The sequence below is a fragment of the Polypterus senegalus genome, chromosome 14 (genome assembly GCF_016835505.1).
Source record: "Polypterus senegalus isolate Bchr_013 chromosome 14, ASM1683550v1, whole genome shotgun sequence".
Lineage (NCBI taxonomy): Eukaryota > Metazoa > Chordata > Cladistia > Polypteriformes > Polypteridae > Polypterus > Polypterus senegalus.
In genome coordinates this window covers 59,898,138-59,924,141 of record NC_053167.1, presented here as the reverse complement: position 1 = coordinate 59,924,141, position 26,004 = coordinate 59,898,138, and the positions used below count along the sequence as shown (strand labels likewise).

General features: G+C 36.1%; 1 protein-coding gene across 27 annotated transcripts in view; it reads right to left on the bottom strand.

Moving 5' to 3' along the window:
• Positions 1-26,004, bottom strand: part of adgrl2a (adhesion G protein-coupled receptor L2a) — a 186,715-nt gene that overhangs the window by 67,959 nt on the left and 92,752 nt on the right. For 19 of the 27 annotated variants that reach the window (XM_039736021.1, XM_039736023.1, XM_039736022.1 and 16 more), the window contains exons 4-5: positions 5,435-5,544; positions 410-424 (exon numbers count right to left, since the gene is read on the bottom strand). In XM_039736021.1, the coding sequence (XP_039591955.1) occupies positions 410-424; positions 5,435-5,544 (125 nt within the window). The remainder of the gene's footprint in view (positions 1-409; positions 425-5,434; positions 5,545-26,004) is intronic. The other 8 variants (XM_039736032.1, XM_039736005.1, XM_039736010.1 and 5 more) reach the window with 1 other exon arrangement.

The window sequence follows — 26,004 nt, the reverse complement described above, 5'->3', positions numbered from 1 at the left end:
AATTCTGAGTTGTAAGTCTTTAAAATATAATATAAAAAAAAGGTGGAAAAGGAAATAGGGAAAAATAGAAAAACAACAGTAACAGCAGTGAGTTCAGAAGACCAAGAAACCCTGTTACCATGGCATGCTATGGAGAGGGTTCTGGAAGCCAGGCAAGATGACATCTACTAGCACAATAAAGCACCTACTTTTGGGGTATGGATAAGGACCCCCAGAAACATCTGCAACTAAACCCACCACCTTGTTAAAGCTGCATAGTTATTTCTATTACAATTAGTTTATTGACAATTATAGTCATTATGTGTTCTTTCTTTGCCTGCTAAATACAGAACACCATAGTGGGGAAAGGTTTACAACCATATGGCACAAAACAAGGAGCTTAGGGGTTTGGATTGTGTAGGTTATTTACCTTTTTGCTCCACTTCTATTTTGAGCATTGGAAGAGAGAATGAAAAAGGGTGCAAGGAAAAAAGAAGAGAGATTAACATGGATTAACTACGAACTCTAATGTTTAAGTAGTCACAAAGGTTATGAGACAAGGAACTACAGTGAAGCACTCCTAGTTTTAAGGGTAAAGAGTAAAGGGTGAAAACCAGAGACCAGCAGGAAAACCTGACACAAAGAGAGAGTTTGGATTAGAAAAAAGCAATACAGATAATACTTATATAAACACACTTCACACAATGCACATCCACATACTTGTTTATAGGGTTTATGAGGGTCACAAGAACCAGTTTAACACTGCTAAAAGACTTTCTTTTTATTCCATCTACAGCAAGTGTATATTAATTATGTATACAATTATACACAAATATTTATATATATATGTTTACAGTATATATATATATATATGTATATGTATGCTATGTATATATGTGTAGACATAAAAAATATATAGTTTTTTCTAAACTGCTGTCCTTCACACACAAAAAATCAGTATTGATAAATCTAAGAACTATATTCAAGCATTCAATCTTGCTGAAGAACTATTTAGATAAATAATAACACAAAGCCGCAGGCAAAATCAGCACAGACCTACAGTATTTTCTACTGTCCAAAATACATTTTTGGAGGAAATCTTCCTAACTCCAATACATGTTAATAATTACAGTATCAAGGGCACAAGAGCCTATTCCAGAAGCATTGATAAGACTAGATGTTCTTCTGAATAGGAGACTAATCCTCTGCCTAGCACACTCCAGTAGAAAACGAATCTGCTTCAAATCAGTCCAACTTACAGCTGGCAGCTAACCTACCATTAATGTCTTTGGGCCTGGGGAGGACACTAGGGTATGAAAAGAAAACTCAAGAGGCCACAGGGATAACTCCACACAGAAAATTATCTTGGCGGAGGAAGCTGTAATTGAACAGCATTGACCATTATACCCCATTTGAATATTTTAAAAAGCTATAGTATATGATAATCTGCATATGCAAAAGACCACTGCAATAATCGGAAAAAACACAAAAAGCCAATTCCTGTATCACAGAAGTGGAAGAAAAGGTATTGGCAACAACAAAATCAATGATGTCAAAGTTTTAAGGGTATCTGACATTATTCTTGTTATTTTCAGTTTTCCAGATGTGGGCTTTTATCATTTATGACCCCATAAACCACATAATATTTTGCCTATTTGTTTTTCTTATTTTTTATTCCTAACTCAACTAAAACAAAAATCAGAACAGATTAAAGCTGCAAAAAATAAAAAGTTTTGATTTTCCCAAAAAAAGAACAAATGGTTATTTTATTAAAAAAGAATGCAAAAAAATAAGTAAATTACCCTAATAGTGAATATGATTTTTTTTTTTACTTCTTTCTAGAATTACGCCTCAAACAAAGAAGCATTCACACATATTCAATTTTACATTTTTTGTTCATTCAATATTAACATGATTATTACAAGCTAAAAAAAAAACAAGAGAAAATGTTTTATGATTATAAAGTAAGGTATTCAAGGTATTACAAATTTTTCCAAACTGTTGAACAACCCTGTATAGCAGTAAAAGCAAATGTATTACAGTGTGAACAAAGGTCTTGTATCCATCCATTTTCAAATCCAGCAGAGTTGGGCCCAAGGTAGGTAACAATTCTCATTTATACAATGCCACATTTGTGTCACCAATAAGCCTAGCAGGTACATCTTTGGGATGAGGGATGTAAACCAAAGAAGAAGCAGGGATAATATCAGAAATTACAAAGACAGTGACTAAGCAACAGTAGAATTCTACTGAGTAGCACTTCCCCAACTACCATTTTGGAAAGGTGTGACCTCTGGTGTACAGTAGATTTGACCAAATAACTCCACTTTGCTCTCACAGACAAAAAAAAACAAGTTGCCAAATGTTTTTTTTTTAAATATTACAGAAACAGAAATTCTGTGACTGTATTTTTTAATGTCTTGGAATTGCGGAATTGACACATTAGCCACACTGCGTTCCTCCCTTGTGCCTATTGACACCCAACTCTGGCCTCAATATGGTTTTAAATTGGATAAGGATTTAAAAAAAAATGAATGTTTTTTCTTTTACTAGTCACAATAGTCATGAAATTAAAGAATCATTATATTTATTATATTAAATTATTTCCCCTTGGGATTAATAAAGTATCTATCTATCTATCTATCTATCTATCTATCTATATACTGTATCCTTATATTAAAGTAACTTATTACTGCTAGGTCTAGCAGACTATAGATAATAAAGAAATACTGGGTTGCTTTTTTGTTTACTGCATTTTATAGCTAATAAAAGATACATCAACATTTAACTGTACATGTTAAGTTAACTGGTGATGGCCAAGTGACCAAGAAATGTAAAAGTGGGCATGCCAATCAATTGGGTGTGGCATCCCATGTTGTTCCCTGCCTTGGACCCATTACTGCCAGTTTAAATTGAAGTGCTAAGGGTTAGAATTCTCCTTCTTGCAAGCTTTATATAATACTGGTGCTGTTTCCTTTTACAGTTAATACTAACATCTAGCCAAAGGCCATATTTACTATTTAGCAAGCTCTTGAAAAACAAAGAACAAATAAAACAAGCTTACTTTGAGTTAAATCAAAATAGACTATTGTGTGACTGTGTGTGTGTTTATGTTTTGTGTGTCTCTATTCATCAGTGATAGACAGGAAGAAAAATAAAGAATGGAACTGAGGAGCTTTTCTGTAAATATAAAGAGCAACAAGGAATGTACAACAGCAGGCTTGGTGAAACAATAAAAAGTATTCTTGTGCCTAAAACACAGAAAAGCAAATTAAGAAAGTGTAGCCATCACAGAGGCAGTTCAGAGAGGGAAAAAAATCTGGAAAAAAGACACAGAGACAAACAATTGACCTGAGGCTCTTATAAATGTAAGAAGAAGTGGTATAATTTCAAGTTATAAATATAAGAAGTGAAAAAGGACAATTAGCAAAGAATTAGGATTACAAAAGGGGTTTAGCAAATCTTTTAATATAAAAATTTAAACAATAAACAAAAGCATCATTGTAGATAAGAAATACAAACACCCTGAGAAATTAAAATTTCAGCGTAATGGTCGATGTATTTCTTTAATTATGACAAAATATACCTTTACATATGCAAAACAACAAGCAAATGCAATTCACAGTGAGTTCAAAACATTTGTGAAAATGTAAAGCACTATTTTGTTAAGAGCAGTAATTATCCAGAAGAGACATTCAGGAATGAGGCTATCAGGAGACATCCAAGGGAGCTTGCCCATGGCACTGTTTATGTTTTCATATCTACACCTGCCTGCCTTCTTTGGAGGGTTAGTTAAGCTGAGCCACCCTGCAGATAAATACGTCTCTAAATTAGCCAAAAACAGTGGTGGAAACAAAAAAGAAAAGAAAATATATAGATGATTACATAATAGAACTAGTTATTAACAATAAGTGCATATGTTAAGTTGAAAAAAAGGCAAAAGCAAAATTTACTTAAGAATATGCAGCTTCTCAAATGTACATTTATCCGTATATTAAAGTAAACAGATTTACTGAGCAGAATGCCAGGAGCCAGTAAACAAAAAATATATATAATGGAAAATCAGATTTTGAATAAATATGTGTATGAATATATATTTTTGAAAGGTGCTCAAATGAACTCAAACTTGCAAAATACAAAAAAAAAAAAAAAAAAAAACTGTGAAGGGGCTGGAGTCTATCCAAGCAGCAATGGCCACAATTCAGGGGATAACACATGAAGAGGCCCCAGGACATCACAAGACCAATTCAGAATCAGTAATTAAATCCCTGTATTTGATTTTAGGGTTTCAAGAATATAAGAAAAATGCTTTGAAAGCTGTTAGTTGACTTGGAAATGGGGTAAAAGTTTGGATAAGTAGCCATCTCAAGCCTAGCAAAAACTGTAAACCGGGAGCCTGGTCTACATTATAGTTAGTACATAACTCCAACACTGGAAGGAACTTCATGAGTAGATGCCCAAGTTTAACAGCACCTCCTAGGGTACTACAAATGGTAAAACATTCTCAAATATATATTTGTTACAGTACTAACAGCTTGGAGGGAGGGAGTGGAAATTTGTGTCCAACAACCAGACATTGAATTTCTGTACTAGTAAAGGAGTCACTTCATATTTCTACTCTTTTGGATGCAACAGGAACATCGACAAGAGAGTGCTGTGATAGAACAAGTAAACTACAGGAATTCCTGGTTTGTAGATTACTGTGTGTAGAATTTTTGAGAGAGTCAACACTCAAATGATTTGCTAAACCGAACAGATTTTGAGTGAGATGATAAGTCTCGGTCAGAGGTTTACTGGTAGTAAAGGAATATGCCCAGGAAAAAGACAGGCAAAGTAGAAAGTGGAATGCCTCTTCCATCCAAAGAGGTAGAGATCATCATTAATTTTAGCTTGGTCCACACTAGTCAATAAATTTACAGCTTCATTTTGTGAATGCTCTTCACCACCCTGTTATTCCCATATTTGCACATACAGTAGTATGCACCAAGATAAACTAAGAGACAATTTTGCATGTCTACAATTACTATGACAACAACAGGGAGGTGTGAGATGGCCTTGAGATATAACCCTTAGTTTAGATATATTTATTATGAAATTAGTGTTATTCATATTATATTAAACAGTAGTATAGCTCATTTGGCACATCTGTTTATCAAATACCATAACTAAAATACAAAAGCTAGAAAGGACACAAAACTTGTTGATTTATTATTCCTGCACCTAACCCATTGAATAATAGACAGAAATACAGACTGATAGATAGTAGTGGCTGTTTTCAATAGGCACATACTTTTCCTGAAATAAAGTACAATAAAGTACAAGAAAAAGAAGCTATTTCTATATTTTTTTGCAGATACCTTTTTTTTACACAACAGGAATAGGTATTTATTTAGGTATTTAGGTATTTATTTAGGTGTTTATTAATGAAGAGGCATCAGTGAAGAGGTATACTTACTGTAGGGAACGCATTCATATTGGACTTCTAGATATTTATATGTTCCTGGACAAGGGTCAGGAAACACGTCTGACCCAGTAATCACAACACACTGCGTTCGGTTATTGCACCTGTTTTTAAAGAGAGACAGAAAAAAAGAAAAGAAAAAAGAACAGCAAGGTAATTATTCAAAGCTCTTCTTTTAATTTTCAAGTTAACATGGATTTGGCATAATTCACTGCAGCATGCTTTCACACTTGGCTGACAATGATCAATAAAATGACAGAGCTAATTAATATTAAGTTAGACAACATCAGCAAACAGCACATTGTCCATCTTAACCAACAATCTAATTTGTTTAGTAAGAGATTTCCTCAGCTGAATATTTTCAAAGGGACAGATGCCTGTTTTGAAAACTATTAATGTTGGCTGATATTTGTGTAAAGGTAAATATAGAATGAATGCGATGAAGATTACTGTCAATCTCTATAACTCTTTTTTGTTTATAGACAGAAGTCTCTTCACTTACATGAAAGTATAGGTAGACATTAATCAATGCAGGAGTTTGTACTAAAGCTATTTTATTACTGACCCCAGCATCTTCTATTTCTGTCAGCCTACTTTTTCTAAGTAACAAATATACTGTAAATCCTCTCTTGTAGTTGGTAGGGAATTGCTTTGCTCAAAACCTTGAGTACTATTACAGACAATGCTAACCATCATCCACCCTCTTGAAAATACATTTAGGAAAACTTCAAATAGTCTGGTAAAAATAGTAACGCTGTTGTTCTTGCAAAAGTGTGAAAGCGGTTTATGGAACTTGTGAAGTAATGATTAATATTTAGGAAGATTAAATGTAATGCCACTCAATCTAGAATGTCGACATAACTGTAACAAGCATTTCATCTGTCATTTAGACACAGAGAAAGTCATTTGTACAAGAACTGTTACGGATGTTAATTAATTATTTCTTTCCAAGAGTTGTACCTGATTTAATTACAAACTGTTCTCAAGTGCAGACTGCCTGCATGATTAAGAGGAACTGTCTTCTAGTTTGTTTTTGTTTGTCAGGGTTTTACCATTAGGGGGGAATATTCCCACATGGGATCCAGCACAGAGGTGTTAAAGCTCCAGTAGATTGTTTACAGTTTTCAAATGAATCACCTGATGTTGTTCAAAACACACTCAAGGTACAGTAGGGGATGTGTGTGCGTTGCTACAAATCAGCCAAACTCAAACTAAAGGTGCACTGAGACTTGAAAAAAGAAAACTATTTATATATTTATTTTGTATTCAAGATAAGTGGACAGCTGTGTTCCTCCTCAACCATATTAATAGGTTGTAGACAATCGTTACAAAATATATCTGGGCTGATAAATACATGGAGATAAACACAAAAGATAAAGAGAGAGAAATGTCACAAAGGAAACACTGGCTAACCACTGCACCACCACACTGTCTATATTTAAGTTATTACTTTATACTTAATGTCATAAACTGCATTCCTTTCGTTGCTCCCTGTTAGTCATAATTACAATTTACAAAGTGCATCGTGTAGAGATAAGACTTTATGTGTAATCTATAGTGTGAGCTGTCCTTAATCAATAGTCTTGTTCTGCTGATTTAGCAGTGACTTCTGGTTTAGCAAGATAACATTTGTTTCTCTTGTAATGCTGAAGAAACCATTGGGGATCTTCAACTGATCATTAGATATGCTACAATAAAGATGTGGGAAAACATTTTTTCCTTCCAATGCCTCATATCACTTTCTCACTTCTTTGTCACTGCAAGGTGTAGAGGCACAGTGATTAGGGGTGCTGGTCAGTGATTAAACATACAGGATTCAAATCCGAGCCCAGTAATATGTAGCCTGCATGTTCTAGCTATGTAGTGCAGGTTTTCATTTCACATCTCCACAGTCATGTATATTAACTGCTAAATCAACCTGTTCTGTGTGAGTTGTGGAGTGTTTGCAAAATTGACTGGCGCCCTGTCCATTGATGGTTCTGTTTTGGGATATGCTCTTGTTTTTGAATGACCCTGAGGTGGTTTCAGTGGGTTTGAGAATATTAGGTTATGCCCCATAATCAACTGTATCTCCCAGTCATCACATTACGACTGCCACTGCCCTTGAAAAATCAGCTGAAGCTTTTTTTTCGATAGGCCATTGCATGTTACCAGAAAATAGACTTAACATAGAATAGGAAGTTTTTGATCTGTTCTTAAAGCAAGTAATCTTCCAACTGTTTCTCTATCAATAAGTAAAAATGAAAATAACTAAAGCTTATTCTTGTAGACAAACATTTTCAACAGACCATCCTACATGTTTCTATCACAAAATGCATGAATTTTGTGATAGAAATAAAAAAAAAATTGATGACAGCAAGAAATACGGAAATCTCTGCACTGCAAAACTGAGTAGCTGTGACCAAGCAGCCTAAATTCACACAAAAAGACAGGCATAAAATGGGGAAGAAGGAATGTAATTTTCACTGTGACATGAAACACAGCATTAGCTGCATTCCAAACACTGTGCATCTCTCCTAGCCATACTGCATTCTCCAAGGGTTTGTGGAGGAAAAAGGGAGGGCGATAAGGGAGTTCACTTGATCAACAGACTTCTTTCTTGAAGACAGATGAGAATAGAAATGTTATAAAAACAAGTGCCTTGAAATGACAAACACTTTACCGTGATAGCTCTGATACCAGAAAAGCTGGGTAATTTTAGTGTATGTGTAGCCAAAGAATTTTCATGCATGTCTGATGAGCACATTACAGGTTATTAATGACTTAACTCCAAATACTACTTAAAAAAATATTTAAGGTATGTTTTACAAGGACAGTGTTCATATTAAATAGAGTGGGGGTGAAATAACGGTTGCAAAAATCTATGCAAGGATCTCAACAGAAATTTGCAACTATTTACTGATATAAAAGGTATTGTGTCTATTTTTAAACTAACTAAATACAAGATAAAAAATACTACTAATGGACAGAGGCAAACAAACACAATTAAAATTCATAGTTGTAAGGATTTATTTCCAAATGCCAGTAGCAACTTTTTAACTTCACCTGTGGTATTTTGTTTAGCTTAAATCATTCTGCAGTGTATTCAGAGAAGCCCAAGAAGGTAAAATTTATTTTACCTGCTGTTTAATGTATTTGCTTATCATTTTCTGAAAATCAGAAAAAAAAGATTTGGCAAACAAAAAAGGCAACTAGCAATTGCCTAATTTACATAATTATTCTTTCAGTCTTGTGACCTACCATTGCAAATTGCTGCCAAAGGGCCATTACATTACACAATGGAATGAATTAAGAATTTAAAAATTTGTTAATATACAACAATAATGTGTCAGGACCAACAATATGAAACAATAAAAGACATATTTTTACTGTAATTTATACACTAAACAACTATTTTTAGGAGAATTATGTAGGCAGACATATTATATTCAGTATATTTACTAAAATAAACAATGAAGAGTTTAATTTCCAGATCGGGCTAAATGTTTCTGAAACTTTTACAGGTCATATTTGCTCCATCCTTTGAAGGAACAATTTACAACTTGAAGATTATTTAATGGACTAGGCACCAGAGCCTTGCACTTTAAAGAAAACATACAGTTTTCTGCTCTGTTAATAATCCACTCACAGGATTTAACCCAGTAATAAAGCAATAGAACCAACATTTTAGACGATTTTTGCCCCCCCCCAAAATTTTTTTTTTTTAAATTTGCTCTTGAGACTCGTATTTTTTTCTTCAATTCCACTGTACATACGCACTACTAGTCATGTTGTTATCTACCTGCTATGGCTGAAAAAGTCTCCTGGGATCACAAGGATAATAAGCTGAATTAATGTTAACATAATTTTAACATTATCATGAAAACTTTCTACATAAATCATATTTATCTACCTGATGCAACACTAATAATTAAGAGTATACATAAAAACAGACTAAAAGTCAAGTGTACATATACAGCAGTACCATACAGATATTCAAGCAATGCATTGAATTCTTCTTATTTTGGTAACATTTATTTTCTAACACTAAAATTTTCCAAAATGTATTTCAATAAACCTAAAAACTGAAATGGTTAAGAATCAATATGCTCAAACTGATGACATTTATAAAGTAATCTTTCATGTCTTGCCAAATACACACACAAATAACAGGTTACAAGAAATACAGATAGAATTTATTTTATATGGTGCCTTACTATAGTGAACACAATCTAGAGGTGGTTGTGAAGTATACAGGCTGTTGCTGAGAAGCCTTAAAACCCCTATTGTCCAGTAGATCTCTGAATGTAGCATTGCCGTTATAAAATCTTTGTCAGGTCCAGGACCTAATTCTTGATCACCCTCTTCTTTTGTTGTTCGGTGCATCAATTTCTTTAAATAAGAGATTTTCTGCTTTAATACCATGTCTTTCAGAAAAGGCAGTTTCACTAGTTTTGATGAAGAATTTTATACAAAAACAAATGTAAGATTCAAAGAATTGTAATAGAAGTAAACATACTTGAAGCAGGACTTTCACAATAGTATAGTTGTTTACATATATTTATATTTATTTCTGGAGCACAGGTCGGTTAATTAACTGCTCTGGGCTGCACAGTAAGTGCAAGCAAGGAGACTTATCTGCAACCTAGGATGCAAGTTCAATACCTTAGCAACTAGGTTACGCTATCAGGATGTGCAGTCAGGAAATTAAAACACATATAGAGACAGCATATCTATTCTACACAAGGTGTTATAATCAGCATGGAACATACACTATCTATCATTGTGCCACCAAGTATATAAAACAAGTCATACAATGGAAAAATAGCACACATTTCTACAAATGAAATTCCAATCAAGTAAAACAGCTTTGTCACAGGTACAACATTGAGCACTAGTGGAGACTACCCTCATAATTTACTTCTGGCTTGCATAATTCTACAGATGTCACGCCACCTATGCCTAACAAATAATAAATTCAGGTGGGATCTACGTATAATAATGTTTCATTTAAAACGCATCAAGTAGTTTAACCTACCCAACTTTGATTCCTCAAATTCTGCTCTAATCTTTTAAATCACACCAAAATACTCATCACATAATTCTGTCAGAGAGACCAGCCTTCATGGAGTCTCATGTTCACACTATTAAATTTGTGGTGTAAGCCCAATGTAATACGACAGTTGATTTAATGCAAATATTTTTCTATTGAAATAAGCACTATGCTGACAGCAGGAAGTAGCTGATAAGAAAGTAACACAGTACTGCTGATCACATTTCTGATAACACAAGCTTCAGTCCAGATTGCAGTCATTTTTTTATATTTACATTTATTTATATTAAATAGTAAATTATTAAACCACTTATATTGAATAGTATTACCAAACACAGGACATCTTTTAGTATAATAGTAAAATAACCATGAACACTTTAAATGGGTTATGAAAATGTGTCTTTACAACTGTATAATATATGTACATCCAAATAGATGTTCCCCTTGCTGTCAGTAGGGCAACCATTGCACTGTCATTTGTAGGGCACCTGAAACCCTGTGCATATTTAGCTGTCTGGTGCTTGAACAAAGCAATTTACACCATAATTAACATGCTGCTGAGAATTAGTAATGGGTGACAGCAATGACATATCAGTTTAATGTTTGCAAGGGGAATATGCCATAAGGAGTTTCATGTCATCAACACTAAATTGCTCTGCGTTTTAATTGTGATACAGTATTGTGATAAAGAACTTACAGACAACCTAGAATTTCAATTTGGTTCATTGATTGTTGTGAAAATATCTTTTCTCATAGTCAAAGTGTAAACATGCCCAGGCACCTCCGGCATTGCCAGCCTATGGGTCAGTAATGAAATGGAGCATGTTGCATTGAGAAGTAGCCATAACATTCTACACTGTGATTATATGTTCTTCTATGGGTATGTAATAAAAACAAGAATGACTGAGCTGCATAAATGTAAAAATCTTCAGTATATTACAAGACAAACATAAATCTTAAAATGACGATTTTACAACTGACAAAACAGATTAATATACTGTATTTCATTTGCTAACGACCTCTGTGAAAATTTAGATTTGTTTTCAAGATTATGATTACCAGTTCAGAAAACATAAGCAACAGGTAATAAAGATGCTTAAATTCTAAACAGTTATAACTGAATTTTTCCTAATTTTACTGTTATTATTATTTCTGTGTCTGTGAACTGAGGTAACATTTTCACAAAATGCTGTTGATTGGTTTAACAGTATCGCCACACCATTCTGCAATCTTTTATAATTCCACCAAAATGTTATGTTAAACAGCTGAAAAGGGAAGCAAAGACCATTTATAACCAAATATAGCCAGTGTCATGTATGTGTGCATGGGGGACAGCTTAAAGGGCTAGGTGATGGAAATAACCCACCAAACCAGGGGTTGGCACTGTGGTTCAATACATTCTCTCTTCCTTCCTCTGCAGTCAGAAGCCTAACCACCACTTTACTGCTGATGTTACTGCCCTCCTGTATTCTCCTCATCCTGTCAAAAACCTACAGTATATATTCAAAAGGGCCTCCAACCTACTGCAGTTTGATCTAGAACTATTGTCTGTAAAGATGTTTCCACTAGCCTTTACCTTGCTCTCATTTAATATACAGGGTTCACCCAGGATGGTGCTCCCCAACTCTTTACCTTTGTTTGTCTCCTCTTTTACACTGGCATAGTCTGCAGGATTTTGCTGGGAAAATGAGTGTACAAATGGACTCAGCCACTACTGGAACAACTGCAAACACCGCACTGAACTCCTTGATGATCCAAGTAGGAGGCAGAGGCAGAGGTGCACTCAACCTTGTCATGTGCCCTGTTCCAGGTATGAGTATTATTACGACTGAGCAACAATACTGAGGCGTGCTTTTAAATCTTTAAACGTACAGCTATTCATCACCACTGGGACCGTATTGAATGGGCGCACATACTGGCACAATTCCTGACCGGAGACAAGCAGTGGGCTTATTACGACCTCAATGAGCTGCTCAAGCAAGCAGCTGCTAATTATGAGCATATATATATATTATATATGCAGTATGGCATATCCCTGGACCAGCAGGCAAGATCATGTTGGGAGTTACGTTTCAACCCAGAGAGGCCAGCTTGCTCCCAAGCCTTTGAGATCTGGGGTAAAGTAGGGCAGTGGCTGGCATCTGATTTGCATGTCACCAACATGATAGTTGAAAGTGTGGCATGCGATACATTATTGAACGCCCTCAAGTTGCAGAAATGGCCTTGCCCCTCTCCAACAGGATGTTTCGCCAAACCTCCACCCACCTGCCACAACACAAAGCACATAGCTAAGCCGACAGAGAAGCAGAAACGGCTGTTTCAAGTGCGGGGAGGTTAGACATTTCTGACACTGACTGCAGCTGGGCGCGAGGAGGTAGGCACTGTGTACTCACTCGGCAACTGCTTAACCCATTTCTTCACCTGGATGGTGTTGATTTTTGGGCATAGATCCTTATGGATACTGGCAACAATGCCTCCATCATTGTTCGGAGTTACATGCTATTGCGATAGTGGAATGGTAACTCGATAAATCTAACAATATATCCACGGAGAAACCCAAGGGTACAAATCTGGCTTATGTGTCATCAGCTGCGAAGGGGTAATCCACACGCTTAAAGTGGCAGTTATGCACAAACCACTTTACACTGCAATACTTGGGCAGGACTGGTCAGATAGCAAAAAATGTGGTGAAACACTGATCACCACTGGGAAAACTCTGGATCTGGCCACAAGGTGAAAACCCATCTCAAGCTATCTCCATGCCACTCTCTCAGCCAGCACAGGAGAATGATCATGTGGCTACCTTAGATGATGCTGTGCCAACTCGAGCCAATGCCTTCATTGAGACAGAAGTGGTGATGCCACAGTCGCCAACAAAGCCCCTTGAGATCCCCACGGATCTGCTCTTCGCTTTACATTTTCAATTTAGACAAACTCTAGCCTCCTTTAAAAGGGAAAAGCATTGCCAAAAATGCAGTTGTCTTGATTGACAGGCATTGTACTGATTATCCCATGCCACAGGTGCCACATTTTGTTCTTAATGATTTATTATACTAAGCAGCTGAACATGAGGGTGAGGTGAGAACTTTGTTGCTGGTCCCGAAAACCTACGGGTAGCAGGCTTGCAAGTCAGCACATGCCCCCTTGGGTGCTGAGAAGACAAGAAGCTCTGTTGCTTTTGGTCAAAGATTAATAAGGAGGTCAGAATGTCAATTACAACAGATTCATGGGAAAGACTGTACTCCTCTTGTCCATATGCCACTCATCAACATCCCATTTAAGCTCATAGGGGTTGATAATGTAGGTCTTCTTGATCCATAAGCTAGAGGACACAAACATATTTTAGTCCTCATAGACAATGCTACGCGATATCTGGACGCTATGCCTTTGAGAGTAGTCATTTCCAAAAATACCACACAGGAACTGCTAGGGGTCTTTGTGTGTGTCTTAACAGACAAAGGGATGCCCTTCACTTTGGAGACATTCAGGGAAGTTTCAAGTCGAATGGTTCAACCAAACGCTGAAGCAAATGTTTTGCAAGGTTGTCAGCAAGGATGGAAAGAGCTGGGACCAATTACTTTCCCCCATCTTATTTGCATACTAAGTGGTCCCCTTTTAATTTACTATATGGGCATCAATCCTGGGGACTGTAAAAGAAGGTTGGGAGGACAAGGCCATCCCAGGTACAAATATTTTGGAATATGTTGCACAATTATGGGATAGGTTTGAAAAAAATTAGACCCATACTAAAAAAGAATATGGAACAGGAACAATCAGTTCAGGCCCGCCATTAAAACTGTGGAACAGGCCTATATGAGTTTCAGTCTGGAGATCGTGTTATGGTACTCAATGCCACATCGCATTCTAAACTTTTGGCACATTGGCAAACGAAGTTAAGGAGAGAAAAAGGATGGTTGATTATTTGGTGAAACTGGTTAATTGTCGTCCCACTAAATGGGTATACCATGTAAACCTGCTGAAGCCATGGAAGGCAAGGGAGCCTGACACCTACTCCACTCAGCACCATTCTTTCTTTTCTCATGGAACATCCCTAATTTAACAAACCAGCAACAACAAGAGCATGAAGCAGCTATCTTATCTGTCTCTGAGGTTGCAAATGAATGACCCTGCAGGACCACCCTGATTACAAATGACATCATAATGGAGCCAGGGGTGATCATCCGAGAGTGCCTGTACAGACTTCCAGAGGCAAAACGTACAGAAGTGGAGCTCGAGATCCAGCAGATGCTAGATCTAGTTATTATAGAGGAAAGTTTTAGTCCCTGGTCTAGCCTCATCGTGCTGATCCCTAAGCCTAATGGCAGTTGGCAATTTTGTAATGACTTCCATCAGCTTCTCTCTTGCTTCGAAGATTATCCAATGCTGTGAGTGGATGAGTGCCACTAGTAGTTTAGCAAAGATCAGTAACTGACCACACTTGACATGACAAAAGAGTACTGGCAAGATCCTTTAACTGATTAAGCCATGGAAAAGACAGCTTTTACCACAAGTAATTTACAATGTGCAAATACAGTATCTTGTCCTTCCATTTGGGTTGCATGGGGCCCCAGCGAGGGGCTTTCCTGGGATTACCGGGGTGGTACCCCCGGTTTGTTTCCCATTTTTCTGAGCTAGTGGTGTCCTTGACTAATCCTTAAAAAAAGTGGGCACCCAACATGGTGGTATGGGATGAACAAACAAAGCTTTTTGTAATTTGAAACAGGCCCTTACATCAGCGCCAGTCTTGAGGACACCTAACTTTTCTTTGCCTTTAATTCTCCAAGCTGACCCGCTGGTCACTGGTCTTGGTGCTGTGCTGAGCCAAAGCGTTGACGGTGTTGAACACCCCATTATGTTCCTGAGATGGAAGCTGTTGGACCAGGAAACCAGGAATGAACCAGTGGAGAGAAGTCTTTTGCATCAAATTAGCTATTAACCAGCTGAGGTACTAACTCTTGGGCTGCAAGTTCACTCTCATCATTGATCATGCACTGCTCTAGTGGATGTTGGTGAACAAAGAGTGGAACTTGCACATCACTAATGGTTCTTTGACCTTCAGCCCTTTCGGTTCAAATTCATTTATTGTAAAGGCTCCCTCAATGCCAAGGCTGACGCACTTGCTTGTGTTCATGACTTCATGGTTCCTGGTGTCTGACATGATGGGTCTGGGATGGGGGGAAGCTGAGTCGTATGTGTGCACTTGGGGGAGAGCTTCAGGCCTCAGTTGATGGTAATAACCCATTGAACCAGGGATTGGTGCAGTAGTTTAACACTTTTTCTCTTTCTGCCTCTGCGGAACGGAAGCCTAACCACCACTTCAGTATTGATGTCACTTTAGTTGTCCGCTCTCCTTCCCTTCCTGTTAAAGACATGCATATTCTAGACGGCCACCAACCTAGTGCAGTTCAGTCTAGAACTATTATCTGAAAAGACATTTTCACATTTGATTAAATGGAGTTTCAGTAATGCCAGAAGGAAATACACTCATGTAATTTATAATAAAAATAGAAACAATAAAAACTAAGAAGAAAAATATAGCAATGATAGATAGATAGATAGATAGATAGATAGATAGATAGATAGATAGATAGATAGATAGATAGATAGATAGATAGATAGATAAACAAATTATACATAGGCATAAACAACACAGCATAGATAAATAGACCATAAAATCTTAGATGAAGAAAGGTCTGTTGAGACAATCAGGCTTGAGAAATCATTCATGGCTTGTGATAATATTGCCACCAGTGATGAATGTTCTTTCTGAAAGAGCACTTGCTGCAGTAATGTAAAAGTACTTTTTGAAAAACTGATGACCTGTAAAAATTTAGTTTCATGTATTTTCCATCAACCTAGTGGATCTTTGTCTCTTTCTGTATTAGCTCAATTTTGCAACCAGACAGAGTATTCCATAAAGACTAACACTAACATAGTGCCTGAATACAATGAGTGGTACAGAATAGTGAAGATGCATAACAGAAGTCAAAGCACATGTGGGAATCTCCACTATTTCAAACATCTTTAGTTTTCACTGAAAAAGTGAAATAACTTAAAAATCATGGGCTTCAAAATGATTCTGAAATTCTCTAATACAAGAGGTTTTTTTTTATAGGTTTCTTGTTAAATTGCTATATATCTTTCCTCCAATAAGTATATTTCAATTGCACTCCTGTTTGATAAACATCAGCAGAAAATCATAAAAAAGTACATGTGTATATCTACCCAGTGACAGATATACAATGAAATGATTCATAAGATTCTACTAAATTAATCTAATGATGCAAAATGTAAACAAAAGAGATATATAAAACATTTCTCAGCAAACAATGGATATAAAGTAAATATTACAAAAAAGTGAAAATGAAGTCCAGAACCATGAACCACTGTGAGCTTCTTTAGGATGAACAGCGATACACTGTATTTACAATACATATTGAAGATGTATTGTGTTTGCACTGTTATTGATATGAAATTTAAAATAAAATAATTTTTAACACACTTAGAAAACTGGTCTTTTTTTTTTTTTTTAACTATTTACAACCTAGACACTAGACGTTATTTATTGTTAATTATATAAAATTCAAAACTACACACAATTCCTTGAATGATAGGACTGTAGGAAACTCTGTTGGTAAAAAAATTCATTGTTCAGTTTTATAAAGACATTAAGTACAACTTTTAATTTGATTCCCCTTAAAAAAACAGCAAATTGAGAGGAATGCCAATATAGAAAATGAAAAGAACATTTGTCTGTGTAACAGCTTCCATTTTCCAAAGTAAAAGGAGTTTTCGGAAATCAAGACATTTGTTCTGACTACAGTACATGTAACACAAAACTCAAATGCTAATGCTGCAAACATCCTCATGTTTAACCTTATTAAAATGGCATAGTGATGACTAGTAAAAAGTGATCCTAAGCTGCAAAATCATGAAAATTTTAGAGAACTTCGCCAAACTCTGTGAAATGTACTAAATGTCAAAGGGGAAGAAGGTTCAGAACTTGTTTTGAGTGGTTTATAATGGTTCAATGATCTTTTAAGTGTCCCTGAGGGGTCAGACAAAACTCTACCAAATATGCTGCACCAATTATAGTTCCCAAATATGTGATTTGAAATGTGCGCAGCAGTGTCAAACATTGCTCCACTGTACGTCAGACAACAAAAGACACTGACGGAACAAATATCACAAACAAAATATTAACAAACTGCTACAAAGTAGTAATAAGTGAGTAAATTATACATCATTGCACTTAGAGAGTTCCAATCTTAGCCATGCCACAAAGCGGTAGCATATGAGTGACAAATTCCATTGTTTGAAGTCGCAGCTCCAGGGACAGCTGGATTGTTTTTTGCATTTCCTATGTATCTGTACATATGTTACACACTTTTCTCGTGCATCAGTAATAAAATGTTTTGTTTTTATCATTTCACAGTATGCCCTGCATTTTCCAATGAGGGGAAGGGTAGGGCTCCTTTAAGGCTTGTTTTGAGATGGCAGGTGGGCAAATGGCTAATTTGCTTCCATAATTAGCCATGTGCTGCTGGTCTGCCAGTGCACAGGAATAAGTATTATACATATCCTGGCTGTACTGGTAATATTTGGTGTCTTTTGTTAATTTTTGAAACAAATATGTCATGGAAAACTGGCACTGTTTCTCAACCATTGTGGCTTTGAGACCAGTTTTTACTTTTTTAAGTTTACTGACTTAACGATCCATGTCACATGTGAGTAGAAACGGCTGCAAGTGGAAGAAACAAGTGCAGGGAAAAATATCACATAGCACTGTCAAACACTTTGGTGACTAGAGAGGTGGTGGTTTCAGTGCATTTCAGTAGCTGAAACTGCCTTTTTGTGTTCCCTCATGTGCTTGTGCAATGACTTTACAGTAGGCATGCCTGAAAGTTCTGCAGTATCATGCTGGCTTCACAAAGCATTATGAGACGATTGGAGAAAAATGTTTGCTTAAGACGGCTGCACTGTGACTTACCATGAAAATATTTAGTGAAGAAGGTCACAGGTGAACACTGCATATTTGCTGCAAAAAACAAATTGGTGAATTTTGCCAATCAACGCTAGTGGTGACCTCCATATGAATGTTATGAAAAAATTCAAAAACAAAAATTTAAACCATGTTCCCAACACTCTAATAAATTAAACACTTTTAAATGGCACATTTACTTCCAACATGGGGATATGGAGATCAAATTTGAGCAGCTGAACTGAAACACAACTGCTATGTAAAGACTACAACCTTAATCCCAATCAAGTTGTCACAGTGAGGTGACAAATATGGTAAAAAATATGCCAAAGGTAGAAATCACTCCACTACATATGTAATAAAAGAAGAGGTGTTGCACTGTCCAGAGAAGGGAAAAAATACATCATGCAAATAAGGATTTTGCCCAGGGCACTGCATGCTGTTAAAAGACTGTTAAAGGTCACAGAGTCAAAACACAATTTATTGCATCACTTCCCAAGATTCCCTCTTAATCCAACCATAACCTGACAAATCAAGATCTTCATTTTCATACTCTGGGCATGGAATTTTGGTTTGGATTCAGACATTCTATAGATAGTTTATATTAATTTGGATAGCCATGGTTATGATACTAAAAATTTTAAGTCAAAAATTAATAACACATCTGTCACTATTTTAATTAAAAGATTTTTTAGCATAGCTAGAGCAGCATACAGTGCTTCTTTAGTGTAACCCTTTCAGCTGCATTTCAATCGCCTAAGGAATGTACTCTTTAAACCTTAATCAGGGACATTTAATAAACAAAAATATTCAATTTCAGTCTATATTTCTGGAAAACAGAAAAATAGCAAAATTATAGCAAGTTGCTTACTGGCACAGCTCAGCCCTAAAAACAGAAAATGCCTCTATTCAACAAGTTTCATCATAAGGACCTGTTTGCTACAAAGACACAATGCAGACACCAACTAAATAATTTGAGTGCCAAACCCACAGAGCAAGAACTATAAATCTGCAATTTAATGCATCTTTCAAGTTTAGAAAGCATCTTTCCCAGACAATAAGCATGGAGAGTAAGGAAAATAATGCCCCTGTAAATGTTTTAACAAAGAAGAACATTACATAACGCTATACAATTCAGAAAACAAATATATGCACATTTATCAATATAATAGTTACTAAAAGTGTTTGTGTAGAAGGCATATATTAAGAAGTAAAAAGAAATCAAATCCTAATCTTTTATTCAAATAAATAATAGAATAAGCTGATACATATTTTTGCATCTGTAAGTATATTCATTATGACATTAAAGGAATAAGATAGGCACATAGTATATGGATGTGTAGAATGTAATTCAACGGGCAAAGTGTTTTGATTTTTCTGAAAAGCCCATCAAAATAGAACTATATATATATATATATATATATATATATATATATATATATATATATATATATATATATATAAACAACAACAACATTTATTTATATAGCACATTTTCATACAAAACAAATGTAGCTCAAAGTGCTTTACAAAATGAAGAATAGAAAATAAAAATAAGTCAACATTAATTAACATAGAATAAGTAAGGTCCGATGGCCAGGGTGAACAGAAAAAACAAAAAAAACCTCCAAATGCTGGAGAAAAAAAATAAAATCTGTAGGGATTCCAGACCAAGAGACCGCCCAGTCCCCTCTGGGCAATCTACCTAACATAAATCAAACAGTCCTCTTTGTATTTAGGGTTCTCATGGAAGGACTTGATGATGATGGTCACGTAGACTTCTGGCTTTCAGTCCATCAATGTTGGAGCTATATATATTATTTCTTACTAAATAAATTGGCTCAGTCTCCATAATGAACCCTGTTATCATTCCTGACCTTTTATACTTTATAACTAGTACTTCAGTATTTTAGTGGTATATTTGTGGCTTTATACTTGTTCCAAGGTTCATATTGAAGCCTGGATTTTCATCTTTACATCATACAACTCTAAACTTTAGGTATTACTTAAATGCAAAGAAAGCATGTATAAAAGGTCAAATCAATCAAAAAAACATGTATCCATTGAAAGTACATTTTTGTTGCCCGTTGACTTATACTATGGTCTAATCATTACATATACTATGTGCAATTTCTGTGATTTTTCCGCAATTCCATCTTCCTTCGGCAACACCAATTTCTTCCCACAACCATGTTTACTGACTGTCATTTTTAAACTGGCCTTATGTAAGTGCAACATGACCTGTTGCATTAAAAAAGATAATGCTAAAAATGAATGAATGTAAAGATGTTTTCACTAATTTTGCAGGGATTTTGCCATTAGTCATGTTTGTAGACAGACAATGATAGATTTTAGTTTTAATAACTGTGCGCCTTAGCAGAACTATAAAGAAATTTATTGCCATAAACTTAAGACGATATAATATAAAACTCATGGCATAAATAGTCAATTACTTCTGTTCAAGCTTACTATTTTGAAAGTGGCATAATGCTTTGCCATCTGTGAAACCAAAAGAGTCCTCACACTGTAAGCTTTTTAGTAAACTGTCAAATGTGATGTTTATAAAGGGCTGCATACAGACATACAGTATATGACAACTGTTTACTTCCATAGGACTTTTAATTTCATAAACATGAAGCTATTTCCTATAGAGTACAGTGGTTTAAAAGTATATTTTTACAGAAGGTACCAATAGCCCAGAAAAAGGCAAATTAGAAATAATCTTTAAAAAAATAAAAAGGTTAATGGGGATGGATAAATCACTAATCAAAGCACCCAGTACTACAATTTTTTTTAATTCTGGGCAACCAAGCTACACTCTTGCAATGCCAGGTAGGCTGCAAGATGTCTTGGATCTCTGGACCATGAAATATTTTTCTGATCAAAAAAATTTGATAACAACAAAAGACCCTATTCTTCATGCATGATCTTAACTTTGGTGTTGCTCTTAAGGGCAGCTGCTTATAGTGCACCAGTCTGCTGTAACCACTTTCTAAAATCTGGTTTACATTTGATGCATCTGCTTTGATTGCAATGGCAGCAAAGCAAAAATAATATCATATATGGTGACATGCACTGGAATTTCTCTGCATGATGCATACAGAATTTTTTCCAAAATTGTAGTAATGTTGGCACATTGCATGTACCCTAAATGGTGAATGTTATATGGGCACCTGAATGATGAACGATAAGATGAATATAATGCAACAAGCCATCAAAGAGCAAAGAACACATAAAAATATGTGAAATGCATCTCCTCATCACATAGGTCACCCACTTATAAATTAAGTTGGGTAGTAATGATGAGAAGATGTGATTAACATCTGACATTCTTGCCATTTACCATAATATAAATAAGGTAATAATTAATGCATACATTGTTATGGATTAAAAAAAAGAGGAGAGAACAAGGCAAACTGTTCCACTACTGCTTCAATTGAAATGAACCATAATTATAAGCAGCAATATGACAAAAATAAAAAGTACCTTTTTCAATACTGTTAGATTTTTTCAGCAGATTAAATATAGAGGATATTTCGCAAAATACCAATGACTGCAGGTAGGGAACAGAATTTATCCAGAAACCACATATAAAAGCAGTCTTCTGTTTTCAGGAAAAACTAACTTTAGAACTGAAAATGTGAGAAAGCACAGCAACATTAGACTATTTACTGTACTAGTCAGCCTGCAACATCTAACAAATACTGATCACCCTGCTTAAGTAATTTCATGAAATGTACAACTTAGAAACACAAATGTATACTGATGCACTGAGTAACTCTGTTCAACTGACTGGGCTTACTTACTACAGCTGAGAAAATGCCCTAAAATATTCATCAGCTTTTTGCGCACATGTGATAGCTTGAATATTCCAACAATGCTCCTGCCACAAATTTTCAATTGTTTAGCCTTAGGTAATGGACATTAACCTTTAAAAATCAGAGGACTATAACTATACTCCATTACAAACACATCCTGCCTTAGGCAGTCACAGAGAGGAATCTCATATAAAATATGATGTTCATAATTAACCAATATGTACTCTGGCCTTCTAACTGGTATAGTATACTGGAAATTCTGAAAATGCTCCCTACTATTAGCCCAAAAATTGCAGTGTAAACATGCTTTTTCAGGCCTAAACCTCATCTGTAATAACATGAGGACCCTCTTCATGGTCCAAGCATGGCATATTTTAATACAGCTGTATACACAGATCAATGACTGCAGTCAACTAAAAATGAAGGCCACTATAAAGAACTTATTCCACCTCAGAAACCATGAAAGTTAAACTAATGCAGTTTGACAGAGAAACTAATTGGTGCGGCCTAAATTAAGTCTGGAAACAGACAGGGGTGGAGTTGTGGCTCTGAGGCTAAGGATCTGTGTTGGTATCCCGAAGGTTGCCAGTTCGAATCCCTGTCACTGCCAAAAGAGATCCTACTCTGCTGGGCCCTTAAGCAAGGCCCTTAACCTGCAAATGCTCCAGGTGTGCTGTACAATGGTTGACCCTCCGCTCTGACACCAAGGGGTGTGTGAAAACTAACAAATTTCTAATACAAGAAAATGTATAAGGCAAAATAAAGAACAAAAACAATAATAATTTGATACTGCAATATTTCAGCTGGATTTTAATAAAATGTTTTTGTGTACAGGCAGTTCCTGGGTCATGTACGAGATAGGGACTGTAGGTTTGTACTTAAGTTGAATTTGTATCAAAGTTGGAACAGGAACATTATTTTAATTAATGCTTTTGTTGACTGACTGTAACCAAGTGCTCTGCCAATGAATGATGGAGTTTCATCTCTCTATGACCTTTTTATTATTTCTACTTTATTTTCAATGGTGATGGTTTTTTATCTTCTTTACTGTATCACCAGCACTTGCATCAGATTTGTGTTTCAGAGACATTCTTGAAGGGTGAAGACAAAAGGTTAAGATGAGCTCTTCTACACAGCACTGTACACTCTATCACAGCAGGAAGGCACCCGTCATCAACACGTCTGATGTACTGACAAGAGACAAATTCCTTCTATGTGCATAACAATACAAGCAGGCTTACTATTGAGAATGAATTGGGGCAGCAAGGGGTGGTTTATTACCAGCCCACCTCACAGTCACCTCCACTACAGTATGCTGCCTGAAGTGTCCGCCCACCGAGAACAAACACGGTGCGGCGAAAGGTGTGTAGTGAATCACCCACCACCACCCCCATTCAACAGGCAGCCATCTGAGGCACACTACAACGCTACCCCCCACCACCCCATTCACTCTCAATGGCCTCTGTTCAGCCACAACCGGGTCACCGCTTGCAGCATCACCAGCCGCCCACCGAGACTGAACGGGGCAGCTGTGTGTGGTGGCAGGCAGTGAAATCGCTTGCCGCCTGAGGGACACTACACTGCACGAGCAGCGAAATCACCCCCCTCCAGTCTCCATCCAGCCACAGCTTGCAGCATTCCCAGGACGAAGATGACTGAGTGGCAGTTACAGGGGCGCATGCATCGCAGCTGCGGCCCTGTTCGTATGTCGTAGGTCGGATGTCTGTAACCTGGGGATTACCTGTACTCATCAGCATTACATAATAATTAAAAAATCTTATATTTGCTAAAGTATTCTCTTCTAAGATGCCAATTGTGTTTATGCTGTGGTAGAAGAGTGCTATGCACTAGTGTACAAGAAAACTTTACAAATAACTGCTATATAATTGCTATAAAAAGTTGCAGGTAACCTTCCATCCCATATATAAAGCTGGGCTACCAGAAAATGCACCCTGGTTTGCAAATGCGGAAGCCCAGAAGACTACCATATGCATTCATAATTTATCCACCCCTGGTTAATTTTGTCAAATAGATAACTGTAATATCACTCATAGAATAACTACATACAGTATAATGGTATACCGTATAATTGTTCCTGTTGCACAAAGTAAATTAGACTACTTACTTACAATAAAAGTAAACAGATTCTTTGGTTGCTTGGACCTAGTTAACTTACTGCTATAATGGGGAAGCTGTTGAGAATGCTTATGATGTTAATTCCAGGCTTTGACTAAACTGTCTTGGCATTCAGTCCGACTCCAGTACTTATTTTTGTCTCAAGTCAAATCAATCCTTATTTATGCATCTCAGTTTAAAACTGGTTTTTCCTATACACTGAGAATTATATTAGTATGTTTACAATAATGTATGAAAATATGTGTTACAAATATTCACTGTAAAGTGTATTAAGTGCTTGTCTGCTATTTAAAAAAGTGAATATTAATCATTCAATGCAGCTACTTAATACAAAAGTATAATTTTATATACTACGTATCTGATTAGGAGGAGGCCTCTAAGAAAATGGCGCAGCAAATTAAAATTTTCTGACGCTAAATGACTGAAAATGCACCTGGGCATCCACCAGCAGCTCCTCATTAGTGATATATTCAGATCAAATCAGCTCAGACATTGTAGATATGCAGGTGCACATATTGTATTTGTTAATTTCAAAGCTGATGAAGCCCACCACCCTACTGAGAAAAAAAATGTTACCAACTGCCTGTACATCTATTGCAAAGAAATTTGACTCAAAATATAAAGAATCTCAACTCATTCAAAATATAAAGAACTCTCCTGAATGAGTTTACTGAAATAATAAATTAACTACATGAACAGATGTGCCTACTTATATAATGCAACACTGAAATAACCACTCTAACATTTGGAATAGACATGAAAATCCTGAACAGTGTTTCAACCTTGAGTTTAGATGACGTTCCTTCTTCTCAGCATATTTCTACAGACAATTACATTTCTAAAAAGTGTTATATCTCAGTCAGTGCCATGTGTTCTCCCTTTAAGGGTTACATGGCTCACCATCCATTTTAGGAGAGTTTTCATTCAGTAGGTGGGGTTTTTGATGTTCCTTACGCCAAACCCACCCCAGTCTATGGCTAGAAGCATGAATACATATTTTAATCTAACTATTAGGGACAAACTACACCAAATCTAATATCTCTGTTTAAAACACACCTCCAGAGAAATTATGTCTTCCTGTAACCCTTTTAACAAGGATAATCCTGTAAGATCTGAAATCAGGATAGAACAAGTCTGACGTTATCACACTAAATGGTGATGCACAACTGTAAACATAAATAAAGGAAACTAATGAAAAACAACTTGACCATGGGGTCTATAAAGCCAGATTCATCTTTTTGCCTGGCATTCCTTTCAGTTATGCTACCATGTTAGCATGGTCAACTCATCATCTTCTTCTCTTGCTTGCACATTACTTACACTTTCATTTTAGAGACTGCATGACAACTGCAAAGAAATGTCAGTTTGTGGTTCACTTCTCTGTCTTGTCTTTGTTAGTGAACGCATTGGTGTAAACAGCACTAAGTGCTAGTGGTAGTTAACTCATGGAAGGAGTTTAGTAACTTCAGTGCACTGTATGTCACACTTTAACTCCAGTGCTAAATATATGAAATCCACTTGACAAAAACAATGTACTATCTGTTTTATTAATGCTCCCATATCAGTAAGTAAGCTATTTCCATTTATTAAAGCAGTA